Source organism: Larus michahellis, chromosome 2 (assembly GCF_964199755.1).
Source record: "Larus michahellis chromosome 2, bLarMic1.1, whole genome shotgun sequence".
In the NCBI taxonomy this organism is placed as follows: Eukaryota; Metazoa; Chordata; class Aves; order Charadriiformes; family Laridae; genus Larus; species Larus michahellis.
In genome coordinates, this window is record NC_133897.1 from 41,713,326 (window position 1) to 41,732,568 (window position 19,243).

The window sequence follows — 19,243 nt, forward strand, 5'->3', positions numbered from 1 at the left end:
GAAATCATTTTGCCCTTAAAATACAGGACATGGAACAACTGAAAAGGAAAGAAAATCCGATTTATGAAATTTTTAACTTGTCGCGTTTAACAGAAAATGTCATCCTTTTGGCTACTCAAAATTTTCTTTTTTTTCCTATCCCCCTATACATACACGCTTGATTCTACAAAGGATGATTTGCACCAGGGATGCTATTCTACTGCCAGTCACACTAATGCTGACCTGTAATAACTGCATTTGGATACAACTGGCTGCCTTTCTTTGAAGGTCACCAGTTGAATAGGACTTTTGCCAGCAGTTGAATATAGCACTCCATATTTTGGGAACTCATCAGATTTTGGGCTGTTTGTCAATTAACATCAATATGTGTCTTTCAAAATGCCATTAAGGTCAGTACTTTTAATATAGAACACAAATATGTACACATGTTCATACATATGTGCATACACACATTCTAGAAAATTAATCCAGGAAGTCACAAACAATGCGTAAAGCTGAGGAAACTCCTGCATAGGCCATCGCTTTTGTGTGCAACTACTTTTCTGATGTTTTCTTACTTATGCCGATATAAAAACTGATTTGTACTACTGACCTTGGATACAAGACAGTTCATATATCTTGCCAGGGATCTAATTCAAAGCCTGATGGAAAGACTCAGACTGGTTTTAAGGCACCTTGGAAAATCCTTCAAACTTACACAGCATAAGAAAAAAGCTTTTGAATAATACATTTTAAAGCTTAAAAATATCTCTTTTTCCTTCAGTTATTTTCTCCAATTACTAGATTATATTTTGTAAACAATAAATCACTCTTTCCATAGAGCATCCCCCTTACTGTTCTGACCATGCTAACAGATAATATCAGGAGAAACTTTTAGAGGTATCTGTATATTTAGAAACATATCTATTTTTGTAAATAACTTTCACCATTTCCCATCCTTGTTCCTGTTCTCCCATGCTTCATTTCTTTCATCATAGAAACAAAAGTACTTAGAATATTTACTCTTTTTTTGGTAACAAACACAAGAATATTGTAACGATTGTTTTTTAAAGCAATCCTATTATAATTAGGATATAAATCTCCATAAAAACATATGCTGTCTGTAATAAAGGGCTATAACAAAGATATACAGAGAGAAAGACATAGAGGTATCTGTCTATAACAAATATAGCAAAGATGTATCTTAAGGAAAGTACTACACATGTCCGCAAGGTACTTTCTTGTTATACTATAATTGGTTAGTGTGCATCCGTTTACAATGCTAAACTTACTGCATCAGAAGTGGTTCCAAACGAGCAGTTTTCAGCATCAGTAGAAAGATCTCTGCTGTTTCACAGCTTTCTCTTTTTTGCCATGGCTAGGTTTGGCTTGTCTGGGGAAGGGGGCTTCATTATGACTAAATATGCAAACTGTATCCCTTCATACACAAGAGCAGTCATATCTTGTGAGATACTAGACTACTCTTCAGTGAACTTACAACCTTCCTTCAAAATTTCTGGTACAATAGCCACATATTTAAATTGCGAGCTTAATCAAACCCTGTTGCCTGTACCAAACATTCACATAGATTTTATTTGCAAAGGAGTACCTTTTACCCATACAATAATTGAAAGGATACCATTTAAGTCTGAAGGCTCATTTAAGCAGAATAATCGGCATCAATAGCACTTACCTGATTGTGTGGAATAGAGGTTATACAGCTATTTTCCAGCTCAGAACCATGCAATAGCCATTTTAAAAAAATAATGCAATGTTTGAAATTTATGAAAATCAGGTTTTTACTAACAATGCTTTTGTAAGAGGCTTCTAGACACAAGTAGTGCAATTTGCTACATTGTTTGTGGTTAAAAGAAATGTGCCATATGTAATTATTCATAGAGAGACACTGCATATAGACTAGGAGGTTTAGATCACTTGATATGTAACAGTTTAGCCACTATAAAAATTAATCAGGTCACGAGTATTGCATTCTGTCCTAAAAGAATGACAAGCCTCTTTTCACTAAGAGAAATCGGTTACATGACTATCAGACTCTCAACCAGCCTACCGGAAGGACTAAAAGAAATCAATATTACACAGAGAAGATGGATCGGGCATGAATCAATGTGGCAAGCACGTAACCAAACAGACATGGAATTAAACAAGGAAAAAAAAAAAACAAAACAAACGAAACCAACAAAGATTGTCGCTTAACCTGTTTTGTCAGAGCTGGTATTGATGGTATTGGTAGTGATGGAAGTGAAGGTAGTCTTTGCGCTGTCCTTGGTAGTAACAGATTTCTGCTTATTTTTCATGGCTTCCAGTGCTTTGAGCTTCTTGGCATGTTTAGTGCCTTTGTAGTGGGCCGCAGCCTGGCTCTACAAAGGAGAACAAAATGAACCATGCAATCAGGCTCATTTCTAAACTGGCATTCTCTGTATTAGTTCAAATACAGACTACCTTTCAATAACGGGTACCATTCACATTATCCAAGTAGGGACCAAACACAAAATTATATTTAGAATGATGCTTGGAAAACAATGGAAAAAATACTCAAGCAACCCCAATTCAGTAAATACAGTATATTACTGTACAACGGTATATTACTTTCAGACCAAAATAAGGTTGGTTTAGTCTACCATGCTACCATTAGTTTTTCTACCAAGACTTCTTTTGCTTTCGCCTAAAAAAAAGTGAATTCTCAGGCAACGGGGAGGAAGGCACTCTCCTCCCAGTAGCTTTGCACTTTTCCAGTTTCTGTTTCAAACTAGAGATTTTGTCAAAGCTTCCTTCAAAGAACAGTTTACTATTAACAGTGGTGTCAGGAACTTCTCAGCAAAGACTGACAGTAAAAAAAAAACAAACCAAAAAACCCCCAAACCAAACCCAAAGCCTAAACAAAAGAAGGCAAAACATAAAACACTCTCTTCAAAGCCCATCACCAAAGATTTAACTGAATGTGAGGCAGACATGCAATTAGCTGGCTTTCTTAAAAAAACCCGATTACTTTTGTCCACCTGCTACAAAAAGCAGTGTTTGAAATTTAAAGCCAGGCACATCCTTTCAAAGGAGAAATTTGCACAAATCTTGTCACAGTTCCAAATATATTTTGGCTACTTGATATCGTTAAGCTAAAATAGATTTGTATGTGCATTGCTATTAAGATTTATGTATTACACTGAAAGTATCTTTATTATTCTAAGAGAAAATACCAACTTTTCTTTACTCAATTTCTATTGCAAACATATTTTAAGAATACTATTTGAAGTATAAGACTAAACCTTATACAAAACCCACTGGAATTAGTATGCATATTCTTCAGAGTTTATTTCTTCTCTAATTGTTTAAACTCTTACAAGAAAGATAGTCTTCCAGTTAATAAGTTAACAACCTGAAAAATTCCTTATATTTTAACTGTTGAACTTCAAACTTTACTGAAAGCAATTCCTTTCTTACTTGAAAGAAAAATTATTAAGACTCTAGAAAAATAGTCAAAATAAACTACTACAGAATTGACCAAATGAAAAGCAACTATGCTGGGTCAGCCCAAGGACCCACAAAGGTCAGTATTTTGTTTCTGGCATGAAACAACAGCAGATATTTAGTACATAAAAGAAAGGGAAATGCTTTCTACTGTGGAATCAGAAGAAGAAAAAAAGGTGTATGTAATTTAGTGGCTACAGACTCAAAGGATCAAAGGCATAAAATGACATAGTCACTCGACTCACTAAACCACTTGTGCAGGTAGAATAATCCTGCATTACGTGTCATCTGTTAGTCGTTAGACTTTCATTTAATGTTATTTAATGTGATGAATTTTGGGTACAAAGGAAGTTCCAGTGAACATCACAATAAGAGCGTATATTAATTAATCTCGAGATTTATGACTTTCAGCTTTCATGAGAAGTCACGATTCCTTCCAGATGCCTGAGAATTGAGAAGCTCAAGGTGACTAGGAAAGAAGTGAGAGACCTTGTCTAAACCAATAGACACATATGTGTGTATGTGTATACATGCATAGATATACACACATGCATATGCTCTTGTATATTGAGATGCATCATTCAGTTTGGTTGAAAAGCTAGTTTCTCTATACCTAAAATAATGTAAATATTATATTAGGTACCCTTATTGAAAGAACACTGGACAGTGAAGTTATTAATTAGAAACATCTTGAACAGAAACAGCACAATCATGCACCTTTTACAATTCCCAACACATAACATTGAGACATACTGTAAGCCAAATACAAACAGTCAAAAGATGTTAATTATTGTTAGACTGAAAGACCAGTGTCAAGTTACAATGATGCATTAAAAACGACATCATACAGTACATCCTCATGTCACTGTCACATCAACTATTTTTACACTTTCTAGTCAAATTTAATTATCAGTCACCTCCAGATTCTGACTGCACTTGTTTTCCCTAACTAATAGTGTCATTCTTCAGATATCAGAAAGGTAGTCAGAACATCATCCTTAATACTGAATTATGAATGTTGATATTTGTTTGATGCACAGCTCAACTTTCTTCACAGAATTGTTGTTGGAGCACCCCAGGCTTATGTCTCCTGCATCCATAGTTCTCATCCCTCCAAACTGTCACAGCTACAGCTCCACAAACCTCAACTCAAGCACAGTGTTGGATGCATAAGGAATATACAATGAGGGCCTATGTAGAAATTGGTGACCTTTTCAGTGTTCTGAAATACATGAATGAAACTGCAGCAAAGTTGAAACACAGTAGAAACACATTGCTCAAATTTACAATTACTCTGCTACTCAGAGTTGTCCATTACTCACTTCCCACAGAGCGCTGCCAGTTTACCCAGCCTCTACTTAAAAGAAGATCTTTATGCCTTTTTTATTTCAAAGTTTAAATCTCCATCCTCTGTGGGGACATGAAGCCATCTGAGCTTGTTTCAGTATAACTGTAGCTGGCACATTAATGGTTCTACGTGAGAGCAGACAGATTGCTCCTAAGCATTTAGCCAGCTCCAAATTAGCTTATGCTGAACTTTTACAACTGAACTGGAACCCTAAAAAAAATAAAATAATAAAAAAAAAAGTCTGTCATTATCTTTCCTTGCAAGGGTAAGATGTAGGAAATGGAAAAATATCCAAAAATATCTTTTTCAGCACAGCAACATAAAATATGGTACCTCGCTGAATCATTTCTTGCAGCCATAAGAGAACTAAAATAATCCTAACTGCTTAAATGGCATTTACTTGTAGCTTATAAAACTCATTACCTAAATGGTATTTATTTGTAGGTTAAATACAAAAATAAGATAGATCATAAAATCCAATTATTCACAACTTTCATGCAGAATTAAGATATAGAGAGAGAGAGCAGAAGAGTGAAAGACAAGTTAGTCCTACTTTCTGCTGCCAACCATGATGCTTAACTGAGTTAAGCGACTGTACTCCTTCAGAAAGGTAAGAAGGGGTCTCCTTCTGGAACACTTCAGAGTTCAACAGTTGCAAAACCCAACAAGATAATAGATACGTGTTTATCTATTACCTTACCAAGTTGTGCTCAGACAAGTTATGAGCAGGGGTTACAGGTCAAACTCTACATCTAGAGAAGCTGATGGGAATTGAGGGAGGATTTCCCTTTCCATGCTTTGTAAAGGGGTGCTGACTTCTATAATTGCTCATCTTGACGGAAGCCATCAAGAGCTTACTTTCTTCTTTCATCATAGTTTCTAAGTTTGCTTCTCACATTATAGTTTCCGTGTTTGACACATAGAATTAACCCTAGCACCATGAAGAAAAGTCATCGTCAGCTACTGTGTGACCCAGCCAGTGACGAAGCACGAGAAATATGTCAAATATTGCTGGTGCAACATTACAGTGAACTTTAAGAAACTACATCCATTGTTGAAAAAGATATCTAACAGGAAAGTAAAAGGTACGTTATTACTTCACATCTGAAGTTGAAAACTCAGGGATCCTTAACTAAATTTTGAGGGCTCTGATCCTGCAAATTACATGTAGACAAACTTTGGTCTATGAGAATTACTTCAAGGAAATGGTAAGATGTCTAAACAGGAAATCACTTTTCAATGTTATTTGTAATGAAGTCCTGCCTATTTGAGCAGTACAAGTCAGATTAAGCATCTCTTTTGCAAAGCAAATACTTTCCTTTGGTTCCACATACCTATCTTGAATAATTAGGAACTTTTCTAACCCTTACATTTTGTAACCTTCCCAAATTGTTAGAATATAAAAAATGCATTTGTTTATATAAACATTTATTGTATATATATGTTATAAACACAGACACACAGACATACCATAAAAGAATAAAAAATTCTATATGCAGGTGTGAGCAGTTAGAAATAACAGCCGTAGTGTCAAAACTCAGCTGTATTTTCTTTGCTTTAGTGCAATATTGTACCACAATTACCATAAGGATGTTATATTACCAAGCAAATTGCAATATGTAAAGTACGATGAGAAAGATGAAATATTTTAAACAATCCAGACAGTATTCTCTTACAATTGCTGTCAGCATATCTACATGGAAGTCTTCAAAATATGTTTGTCTGCCTGACTAATGTACTTGAGTGAATCATATGTCTTCTCACTTATGTTCTTTAGGCATCGGTCCAACAAAAACATTGTGCTTAATTTTGTGCATTAAGACAAAAAAGGGTCTCCTCCTATTCTCAGAGACTTTTCAACTTAGCAGCTCTGCATCTTCTATCCTTTTCATATCTCTCCTGGCCCATCTCATATTATCAATCTTCTTACAGATTGTTTTCCTGCTTCAGTCATTCCTTCTAGGCAATACCTTCATAATAAAAGCCATCTCAAAGGAAATAACTTCTTTTAAAAAAAGTGTAGTGAATACATTCCACTGATTCTTCCTCACAAAAATTCAATCCAACTATCCTGCATTATGTCTTTCTCATTTCACAATGCATTTTGAAAGATGTCCATTGTGGAGAGTACTCTGCTCCATGCTATCATCTGGCCAATTAGTAGCAAGGCTGCAGTCTGCCTGCACCTTTAGAAAGCCCCAAAAAAGGACTGATAGTGCTGAAAAGTCCCTTTTGTCTATCTGAGATTTCAGTAGATTGTATCATGTCTTTGTTTTTACCAGGTACTGGGTGCTACCATCACTTCTGCTGTTATTTCCAGTACAACAGTAGCAATTTTGGCTAATACATCAGCAACCGATGTCAGGATCCTCCAGAGTAAAAAACTCTAAAAGAAAAGAATGAGTTTCTTGGTTCAAACTAATACTCTCAGTGAGCTGGGCACACACAGAAAGCAATAATACACAACTGCATAAGCCAAGAGGGCTTCTGTCCTTGGTGAAGTCAGGGAAATTGTTCATGAGATGCCTATGCTACACATCATCTTAATCTCTGAGTACAGAATATTTTCCTAAAGTTGGGCTGTCAATAAGTACTTTAAATACAATTTTACAGATGTTCTAAGCACACAAGAAAGTGATAAAAATCAAAAGACCTTTTCATTTTTGGAACAAGCATCGTATTTTTTCCTAATGACTCCAAAGCCTTGGCCAGTCAGTGATGACAGCGCTGCTCAGGGAAGGCTGCATTATGCGGCTGAGACATCTGTATTCTACCAGGTCTGTGCTATTTACATAACCTGAGCTGATCTCTATATAACTTCTCCAGTATGTAAACTGGAGAAGTTTACAGAGAGAAAGTTAACAGCCTTGAGATGCCCAACAGTTGGTTCTGCCTAGGGCAGGGTGTTTACCATGAGTCATGCCTGATAAAATGAGGATTGTACAGCCTTTTGCACTGAGACATATTTACTCTCTTTAGTAGCTAAGCTTTTTATTTGAGGCTATTTTAAATTTTCAAAAATAATTTCTTACAAGACCTACTGTTCTGTTTGCCCAGTGAGTACACACAGGAAATTCGGGACTACTCACAAGTCCTATGCTTTCTGGAAGACAGAGGAATCCCATGGACTTCAGCAGAGCTTCACAGACTCACAGTACAAGATACAAACGAGGTAAGTACCTGTGCAAGCCTTTGCAGAATAGGAGATTAAGTGAAGATATATAATGTAATTTTTAAAGGTGATGTCAACACAATGACATATTTCATATTGAATAAGAAGAGTATCCTGATTTCTGCCTGATACGTACAAACTCAATCTGCAGTCAATTATAGTGCAGATAAATGTTGCCTGTCGTCATTTCTTCCTTCTGCTAAGCTTACCTTTATCTTCTGAATTGTGTCATTTCAATTTTTTGTGCACTCTATCATCAACACCATTCTGTAATACAGAGCCGGAGATCTAATTACATTATGCACTCAGATGTAACTGTGGTATAAAACACCAAGGACGTGTGTAATGTGACTTCTTTCAGATATACTCTGAGAGAAGGCTTTTGCCCCCTAAACTATGACTGATTAATTTGCCCCTTTCCCTAGAGCCAAATACACAATAACAGAGCAAGTACCAAAAATGACCTTTCTGTAGAAAAGAAAACATTTCTCCATTATTATGGCATAATAAAATAAATGTCCCAGCATGTTAATTCCCAGGTATTTAATTTTCTCTTTCCATGGAAAGAAAAACTTTCTGTTCCCTCTTCTCCTTCATAAAGCATTTATTCAGTAAACTCATAAATGTACCCTGGGACTCAAGGATCAGAGCAAACGGGTGCTTTTTGAGCTCACTAGCTCCTTTGCATTAATAAGGCTGCTCCATCCCACTCCCTGTGCTTGGGCTCCTTCCAAAGCCACTTATATAATGGCGAGAGACTGCACCTGGCAAGAGTCTGCAGCACATTGTGAGAGATTGGCACCGACCCCATTCTTATGGCAAAATCATCCATCCTATAGTAAAATCAAATATTTTCATTATGGAAAGGAGAAGCTATATTATTTTGGTGGGATGCAGAAGGTCAAAATTTCCTACTAAATATCGCTTGTCCCATAACACAGTATCTTTAAGACCATACACCTGCGTGTACTGTAGGCTGCCATTGAGCAGCACTACCGGAAACTATCTGAGCAAGACACAAAAAACTGCCTAGATATAACACATTTCACACTGCATTCCAAGTAGAAATACACAGCATCAAAATAAATATACTGAAGGAAAGATAGCTCAAGTAATCATACCTGGCATTTTTCTTTTAAGGACACCAGTACTTCACGCAGCACAACGAAAGTTCATTAAACAGTTTCATTAATTCAGTAAACAGAGTATTTGCTTTACTATCTATTTTACCCTTTTTATTGATAAGGCAGATATATTTTAAACACATTTTGACAAGGTGATCAAGTTCTTGTCTCTGGAAGTTTTTACGTACATACTTCCATAGTAATAACGGTTGCTTCTTGGGGAGCTCTTTTGAGAGCTGAAACGTGCTCTTTTGAAAATTGGTATAATCAATGAAATTAACTTTAACATTTAATCTCATCTTTACTGTACTAATTGGCAGCATCATTTATTTTCCCCATGGTAAATCTTATTGTAGTCAGAGTTTCAAGAGAATACTAAATTCTTTTGTTTTCTTTTTTCATTCAGATTAACCAAGTGATTAATCTCAGATTTATTTTAGAATTAGATTGAAGAAGGTTAACCTATACATCTGCTATGTGCTGCGCATATGATAAAATAAACCATGCATTAACTCAATTTAATAAATATAACATATACGCTTCCAGTTTTGAATTTAGAACTGACATTTTTGGAACCGAGAACTTTAGCAATTGATATATGCCATTATAATTTTGTAGAAACGTACCCCAGCTTCTCTCCACTAGCAGTAGACATACCCACAGATCTTTTATTCATCGTGTTAATTAACACCTTTTGAATAATATGTCAATGATGGCAACCCTAAAAGTGGAAGCTGACACACAATCTATCTATGAAACAACAAAGAAAATAAGCTCGAAATGGTTATGATTTACTTAATAATGAGTTTAATAATGTAAATGTAATTCAATGTTCAGGTTATACACAAACAATGTTTACTTAAAACGAACAGATGCTGTTGAGTTTAAAATAACTGCTTTAAAGACAGTAATTTTCTGAATAGTGTTGAAAAGTTCAGTCTTTTCTGGTGTCATCTGAAAAGGAATGACAGTGGTGGATATGCAGCCAACATCTTTTTGAATCTCAGTTTGTCACAATTCACAGCACCTAATGGAAGTCAAGGGTGTACGCGTTTACCTACCTGCCCAGAGCCTCAGTTCATTTAGAAACTTTACACTGACTGAGCATAAAACACTTAATTCCCTCTACATCCAGCTTGTGAACTGATAACTAAAGAAAGTTGAGTGGGTGGGTTTAGTGTAGTTCATTTGAGTGTTTTCACCTGGTTTCTGTTGCCAAGGAAACCATTTTTGTCTGTTTACATTCATAATGGCAATCTCATTGAATTCTGAGTTTCAGGCTTTTTTGCCTGAATCAAAGCATCAGGGAAGAATAGTGGTAAGTGAGACAGGAAGATACTACAAGAAATTTTGCAGAAAACAGGAAAAGCTTAAAAAGTGCATGTTTAAATTTCTATTAATTCAGTACCATTTGAACCTTATATTTGAAATTATAAACAAGTTAATACAACTTGTATGTACAAAAACACAAAAAAGAGTACATGGAGATATTTTCACTGTACTCTTATGCACAGTGTTAATACTTTTATTGGAATTACTGGTTTTGATACTACAGTTATTAGAAGTTTTCCAAATTTCGAGTTCGTCTTTTAAGAAATGTTGGTTCAACTCTCTGATTCTTTTAGTCGAATACAGTTAAATAAATGTTTTATTTTGGATTTTCAATTTATACTTCAATAGTTATTTTAATATAAATCTTGCATGTGTCCTTTAGATCAGCTCCTACCCAGAAGAAGAAATTCAAAACCAACAAATCAGGAATGTAAATGCTCTTATTTCCTGATTTCAGGAAATTTGTGTTTTACATGGACTTCACTGTAGTTAGGTGCTTCCCAGGTTAAATCTCCAGCCTTCTTACAGAAGGCTGTAAGCATATGTAAAATGTTACTGTGAAAAGTTTTCCCAGCTGCACAAAGTTTGACAATTTAAGGCTAGGACTTCCAAGAGGAACCCAAGTCTTACAGGTGCAGAAATATCCATGGAGAGACAATGTGTTTTCTGGGAATAAAAGAATGGTCAGCCCACTAGCTCCTGGCTCATTTAGACAAATTTTGTATCTCTAAAAGAGCCCTATACCAGTGGTTTGCTTAAAAAGTTCTACTGTAGGTTTATCCACAGGATTTATCTCTTCAGGAGGAAATACATATTACATGAAAAAGAGAGAGGAAGAAACAAAGTAAAATGAATAAACCCTATTTCCTACTTAAAAAAATAAATAAATTATGGTTTATATAAGAAAATAATATTAAAAAATAAATGCTTAAGTGGTGACAAAAACTAGCCGCATACCACGGATCCAAATTTGCCTTAGAAATTAGTTTTAGCTAAACAATTAGCCAAGAAGAAAATATTTTGACAAAAACATTCAAAATACCCAGAAGGAACAAATGTTTGTGAGATACAGGAAAAGTTGAAGATCAGTCATTCTGCAATACAGTTATATTTATCCCTGTACATAATTTTGTTCCTTTTGCCTTGCTTTCATTCATTCTTGGGTGGCTCTGTGAACACATTCAGAGCCCCACTGAAGTCCACAAGATGCTTTGCATACATACAAGGCTTGCCAGCACACAAGTTCTACCAACTATTGCAGGGTCAGAGTCTTAGTACTTTGAATAACCTCCTTTAGATATACACATTGCACACGGACCTACTTGTGATGCAAGTTAGTTATAAAATCAATTGTTTCTTCTTAAAGTAATACATACGTGGATAGATTAAGTTGTTCCAAAAGTTGTACAAACTGAAAAATGGGGTTTATTTACTAACATAAGTAGGTTGTTGTGCTATCATCAGCACAGAACAGGCAAATATGTTTTCCAGTACAAAGCTGACAGGTCAGCATCTTTCACTCCTTTAAGCTCTCTGTTAGGTTCTGCGTAAGAAGCCATGGTTCGGGGTACAAAGCAGTACACAAAATTCAATAGGTATGTTCTGGCATTACTTACTGTTTACACTCCAGTTATATTTTGTCTCCTTCCTACAAACCTTTGTTTCCTCTACCTTGTGTTACACTGAAATCTGAAAATCTATTTTTTTTCCCATTGACCAAAACCAAATACTTAACTGAAGCTACAAGAATCTGGCTGCAATTCTACAAACCTTACTGGATAAAAGTAGCCCCTCTGAAATCAACAAGACATATTATTCACGGAAGTGTTATAGGATCAGTGGCTAAGAGGTGCTCTATATTTCAAGTTCAGTCACATTGGATTTTACATTTCTCATCTCCTCTAGTCAAGTACCGGTTATCAGGTTCAAAGCTGAACAGCTATATGAAATTGTATGGTGTGTAATACAAAAAAGGTCAAAGTAGATAGCTATAAGAGCCATTTCTCCCTTTCTGATTTTAAAACCTAAGACATCATTTTAGATTTGTTTGGTCAGAGATTATTGAAAGAGTGAAATTTCCAAAGGCCAGCCTTGGCTGCAGCGACCGTGAGATGGTAGTGTTCAAGATCCCTAGGACGGTGAGAGGGCACACAGTAAGCTCGCTACCCTGGACTTCAGGAGAGCAGGCTTTGGCCTCTTCAGGGATCTTCTTGGTAGAGTACCATGGGATAAAGCCCCGGAGGGAAGAGGGGCCCAAGAAGGCTGGCTAATATTCGAGGATCGCCTCCTACAAGCTCAGGAGTGATGCATTCCAACAAAGAGGAAGTCTGGCAAAAACACCAGGAGGCCTGCATGGATGAACAAGGAGCTCCAGGACAATCTCAAAACAGAAAAAGGAAGCCTACAGAGGGTGGAAGGAATGACAGATAGCCTGGGAGAAATACAGACAAATTGCCCGAGCAGCCAGGAATCAGTTTAGGAAAGCTAAAGCCCAGATAGATTTAAATCTGACCAGGGGTGTCAAGAGCAAAAAAAAAAATTTCTATAGGTATGTTGGTGACAAAAGGAAGACTAGGGGAAATGTTGGCCGTCTCTGGAAGGAAACTGGAGACCTGGACACCCAGGACATAGATAAGGCTGAAGTACTCAATAACTTTTTTGCCTCAGTCTTCACCAGCAAGGGCTCCAGCCACACTGCCCAAGTCACAGAAGGCAAAGGCAGGGATTGGGAGAACATGGAACTGCCCACTGTAGGAGAAGACCAGGTTTGAGACCATCTAAGGTGTGCACCTAAAGGTGCACAAGTCCATGAGACCTGATGAGATATGAGTCCTGAGGGAACTGACAGTTGAAGTTGCCAAGCCACTATCCATGACATTTAAGTCGTGGCAGGTCAGTGAAGTTCCCATTGACTGGAAAAGGGGAAACGTAACCCCCTTTTTAAAAAAGGGCAAAAAAGAAGACCCAGGGAACTACAGGCTAGTCAGTCACTTCTGTGCCCAGCAAGATCATGGAGCAGATCCTCCTGGAAACTGTGCTAAGGCACATGGAAAATAAGGTGACTGGTGACAGCCAACATTGCTTCACCAAAGGCAAATCATGCCTGACAAATTCGGTGGCCTTCTATGACCGCATTAAAGCATTGGTGGATAAGGGAAGAGCAACTGACGTCATCTACCTGGACTTGTGCAAAGCATTTGACACTGTCTCACATGACATGCTTCCCTCTAAATTGAAGAGACATGGATTTGACAGATGGACCATGCGGTGGATAAAGAATTGGCTGGATGGCCACACTTAAAGAGCTGCAGTCAATGGCTTGATGTCCAAGTTGCAACCAGTGATGAGTGGTGTTCCTCAGGGGTCGTTACTGGGACCAGTGCTTGCAACTCTAACCATTCTATGATTCTGTGTATAAATGTATACTCTTCTTAAACGACACAGTGAAGTCCCTTTCAAAGTTTTGTATTGAGACGCAAATTCAGAACAAAGCATTCCTCTCTAAGCTGATGAAGAAAATGCAAGTTTGCACATAGCATTCGTGGTAAAAAGGATCTCATGAAAAAGTCTGCACGTGGGACATGCAAATACGGCACAATGAAACGAAGCAGGGCTAAGGAAAAGCCAACATGTCTACCCTGCTCCCTCAAAATTACTTCTGGAAAACTCGTTTCTGTAAAATGTTGTAAAGATTTATGAATCCTCTTTGAATAAAATGAAAATAAGAATCTTTAACTTCAGCTCCAATGATGAACTGAAATTGTGAAAAGCTCTCAGTTTACACCTATGATGTCTCAACGCTGTGATAATTCTCAGGATGCCCCAGTATGCTTTGCAGCACCCCAAACTTACGTGATGGAGGACATCCTACTGAAAACTTCTCACTAAATGAAGACAGAACTCTCACTAAGGGAATCTCCTAGTAGGTTTCTAAGCTGATGTCATATATTTGGGGTGTATGGACAGTTTGACACTGATTTGGACACAATGACCTTCAGGATGCTTTCTGGAGTTCAACCATCACTAAGTACTAGTGAAGCAGCAATATGGGACAGCTATGCTTTTTATGGTCATATAATTATGACTTTTAAAACTGAATCCTAAAAAAATTTTCTTTAATATAGTATGCTTAACACTACTATTAAATTGCATAAACCAGTAAGTGCTTTTTCCCTTGGGTATGTATTAACAATTTACTTTTTGCAGACAAGTGCACAAATATGATTAGCTTGTGCAAATTGCTCCCTATTCTGTTACTGGTAAGTAATTTTTATATTATTGCACTGTAAACAGATGCTATTTTCCACTACATATTCAGCAGTAATGAGCTAATTCAATGTCTTAAAAATAACAAAAGATCTTCAAGAATGAGCTATTTGCTTCAATAGTCCAAGCTCCATTGAAATCTACATCGAAATCACCCATGATAAGAAGTTAGCAAATTACTCTAGAAGCCCTGTTGCAAAAGAACTTTCTTTAGTTCATTTATTCAAATGGGTTCTGCTACCTTCCTAACACACGTATTATTGATCAACTTCTTGCATATTGATTTGGAAGTTATTTTTTGAGTGTAGCTAATATACTTCATTACTTTTTGCATAACCTCCCCGGCATTTTGGCAGGAGCTTTACAAATGTTTCAGTATTCACTCCTATGAATTCATTATACACCAAAATCTAGAAACAATGAACCATGCTGTTTTCATTGCCCTTTGGAAATTGCAAGGACCTCCTTGCTGAGAGGAAAAAAAAAAGATAGCAAGCATGTTAAGTTTAGATTGTATGAGTGAAATCCTGGTGCCACTTAAGTCAACAGAAATGTTGACATTTATTTCACTCTGGACTGGCGATTGAAAGCAAGTGTGATGCTCCACCTGGACCCAGTGGAAAGAATTTAAAGATGGATGGACAGCCTTTGACTGAGCCAACAAAACAAAATACACAGCATCACAGAAACACATCATTTCAGCAAAAAAAGCCATGCTTTCACCACAAAAATGTGTTATATGCAACTTGGAATATGCTATTTGTCTACCCTCACTACAGTATTTGTTTGGGTAACTACATCATCTTGGTTGGTGCTAGGTACTCATACTCAACTGCTACTGGTATGTCACATATACATACACTCTACAAAATACTGGCAAAATGAAAATTGAGAACAACCAACACAATTTTACTCAAATGGAACGGACTTGGGTTTTTTCTCTGCTCTGTGTTTACCAGTTTCTACTTAACACTGCTAGAGACAACCACACCATTTGAGTGATCTGCACAAGAATATTTTCCAGTTTCTTTTTTATTACGGCAAACCTGCTTGTGAAAGGGGTGTGTGTGTATATGGCTACACACACACCACAGGCAACCTGTCGTCTCACCAAAAATATTATATTAAATGGAAAGGTTTCCAGTTTTGAGTACAGTTGATATATATATCCAGCAGACATCCAGCTATAAAGCTAACAAAGACTCTCACATTTTTGTCAGAGAGATATAATCCGTTGTCCTGCTTTTTTTACTGGGTTGCAAATAATCTGTGCAGCAGTTTATGGACAGATATAAAGCCACAGTATGTATCAGAAACACTACATAATGATACTTAGGGGATAAAACATCAGAAGAAGGCAGATAACCCTTAGAACCCTCAGTCTCAACAGAATCTGTGTGACTCTCTTGCCATTTTAGAGTAATTTCTTATTTCTGATCCTGGAGCCAAATTATATCCGAGTCCATCACATAATAAAAATGCAACAAAAATGTAATAAAAATAAATAGAATAACTAAATTTATCTCCCAAATACAGTGTTTTACACTAGAAATTGTTTCAATAATGACAGTTATTCCAACATGAATGAACCTTAGACAGACCAAAAAGCCATGGACCCTACCTTAAAAGAACGTTAAGGGTGCAAGTTCAAACAATGGATAAGGAAGGGTAATAGGAGACAGCAGACGGTGTGATTGTACTTGCAGGTGTAGGTGGCTATGATCTATCAAGATTATGATAAATATTGTCAGTGAGTCACGTAAGTCTCCTGAGAAGAACTGTTAACTCTCCTACGGGATTTTCCTGGCTTTCAGAGTTCATGATGGCCCTAATGGATGTCACCCCTGTGCCTGTATATGCCATTCTCCTCAGAGCCTCATGAGGCCCCCACTCCCAGCTCTGGCTGAAGTGCTCCTGTGTGCCACCTACTCTGCCAGCCAAACCATAAACTGGATAGATGATCACCACTTAATGATGCACACATTTACCGAGCAATGAGAACTTTGAACTGTACAGCACTGTGACTGCACCTCGAAGGGGTGAGAGTAGGATCTCAGGTACTACCCACAGCCTTATTGATGACAGTGAACTTTGAGAGGTCACGTTCTCCAAATGAGATCCCAAAGGCCATCAGGACAGATGTACAAATGTCAGGTGTGGTGTGTGACAACTGACGGCTTGCAAGATTGTTGCAAAGCCATTGACTGAGGAACAGAATAACTAGGCCAAGCTCAGGACAACTCGCTTTAGAACCCAGAGTCCTGTCAAGTGCAGACAAGATTCAACTTCTAATGCTTTCCAATACTTTCTCTTTATAGAGGGTTGAGGCTTTAATCTTTAATTCAGTCCTTCTTCAGCTTCGCCTTACAGATAACAGTTTCAGCCTCAACGTTTTTGCCCTTCAGTCTCCTAAAAAATACATTTTATTGCCTTCCAAATACAAATCAGATATTTACTTCCAGCTGAGAGTTTTAAGATGTATTAGCACATTCAGGCTTACACACAGTAAATCTAACAGGTTCCTTCAGGCAGAAAACTGGCTAGGAATATAATTAGGAGCTTGCAGGCTAAGCCAAATGGTTTACTAGTCCAAATATGGTAGGAGGACAAACAGTTGTCTGCTAATGATGGATTAAATCTATAGCCGAACCTTTTATTCAGTCGAGTGCAAACATGCCTTTCAGTCAGTCAAATATAAGTCTATGACTTCTGCAAGTTCAGGAATATGGGTCTAAAACCCCCTGATGTTTTATAGGAGAGAGCCCCTGCCTTCTTTACCTGATCAGACAGACCACATCATAGCATAGGCCCTGGTGGCCTTTTGACTGCACAGCTTATTACCACAGGAGCCAGCAACAGAATTTGTTGTCTACGTGAATCTTTGCTCCACATGGCTGTACAGTCCCCTCTCCTTCTCCTCATTTAAACCAGTCACATCTCAAAAAAGGGGCAGAGTCCGCTACTGTTCATTGAATGAACAGAAATTAAGGATGACCTTACCACACAAAATTGGCAGCTTTAATAAGTCGTTGTTTAATATCTAGTTTTTTACAGTGCAAGAATTTCACAAAATTACTTGAGAGTTGTTAATGATAAGATCATCATCCTGTTGATTTATCTTTCGTGGCGCTGACAAAAGATAATTATGACAATTACATTTCTCCCCAGCCAAAAGGGCCTCAAGGGCCAACCCATCACTTATCAGTTTGAAAATGCACCTTTGCACACACCAGAACAGCTTGCAGTGAAATACTAAAGGCCCCCACCTTGTCCTAAATGCAATTCATGTTTCCATAAACAGCATACTGAAACGTTTTGAGCCTCTGTTAGCCCCCCAACCAAGCAAAATCCTGCCTTCTCACCTACGGTTCAAACCCACCAGTTTGTTATGAGTACAACTGCTCGATTAAAAATGCCTATTTAATATTGGTGGGACCTCTTTTTATAGAAAAAAAATGAGTCATGCCTGCAAAACACACAGATTCTTGTGACTGCAACAACAAAAAATTTCAAGACTTGAATTAAAATTCATAGTCCAATTACTGTAAATGGCTATACCTCCTCACTGTGAATCAATCTCTTACTGCTCTGTTACCTGTTTCATGTCAGGAACAGCCATAATAAATCACCAAGCTGATTTCATGAGGACATTGGTGAGGGTGGAGGGCAGCATATTGAAGAGAAAAGTAGGTAAATATTTTTGGTCTTCATTTTCCTGTTCAGGGAATACGGAAATCAGCATCTTTTGGATATAAGTAGATTTTCTGAGAGAGATAACACGTAATCTCTGTTAATTTTAAAAATCCAGATGTAAAGCAGCTACCCATTTAAACTATTCTAGAAGCTCTTCTGTCATTATTTCTTGCCACAAATACCCAGTCCAAGCCTTTCTACTCTCTGAACTTGGACACACTCTCATTGGAATGACTTCTCCTTTGCTTTCAACCAATATCTTTATGATCATTCAGCACGAATAGCTCCCAGATGGCTCTAATTTTTCTCCTACTGTTTACTCTGCCACCTGAAATTTTCCATTTCTCAAATCACCTCTTTTCTCTCCCTATATCCCAAATGTTAATCATGAACTATGACAGACTCAGACCCTCCTTTCTTTCCACATATTGATCTTCTACTCTGCAATATCACAGCTGTTATTCAATATTATTTGTCTCGTCTCTTACATAGCTCCTTCTCCCACTTGCCTGCCTTATAACAACACACCTACACTCCAACCATATATTCCATAAACTACAAATTCTGAAAATAAACTTATTCACCCTCAGACATTTTTTACAGGCTTGACTTCAACTGTTCCAACATGTTACCTAGTTATCTAGTATCTCTCTCTTTCAAGAAAACTGAAAAATGAGTTTCAGAAAGTATTTTTCCCTTAATTCGTTTGACCATCCCCTGCTGCTCTCCCTACCTTATATTCTGGTTTCATTTCTGATTTATTAGAAAATAAGCTCTCTAGAGAAAAGATCTCATCTGCCACATCTGTAAAGCACTGTATACTGAATAGATATTTAGCTGTAGGCT

At 37.2% G+C, this 19,243-nt stretch overlaps 1 protein-coding gene across 6 annotated transcripts in view; it reads right to left on the bottom strand.

The window, feature by feature from the left end:
* The window catches only part of ZNF385D (zinc finger protein 385D), a 438,606-nt gene that overhangs the window by 66,808 nt on the left and 352,555 nt on the right, over window positions 1–19,243 (bottom strand). For all 6 annotated transcript variants that reach the window (XM_074575015.1, XM_074575014.1, XM_074575017.1 and 3 more), the window contains one exon: window positions 2,195–2,357. In XM_074575015.1, coding sequence (XP_074431116.1) covers window positions 2,195–2,357 — 163 coding nt within the window. The remainder of the gene's footprint in view (window positions 1–2,194; window positions 2,358–19,243) is intronic.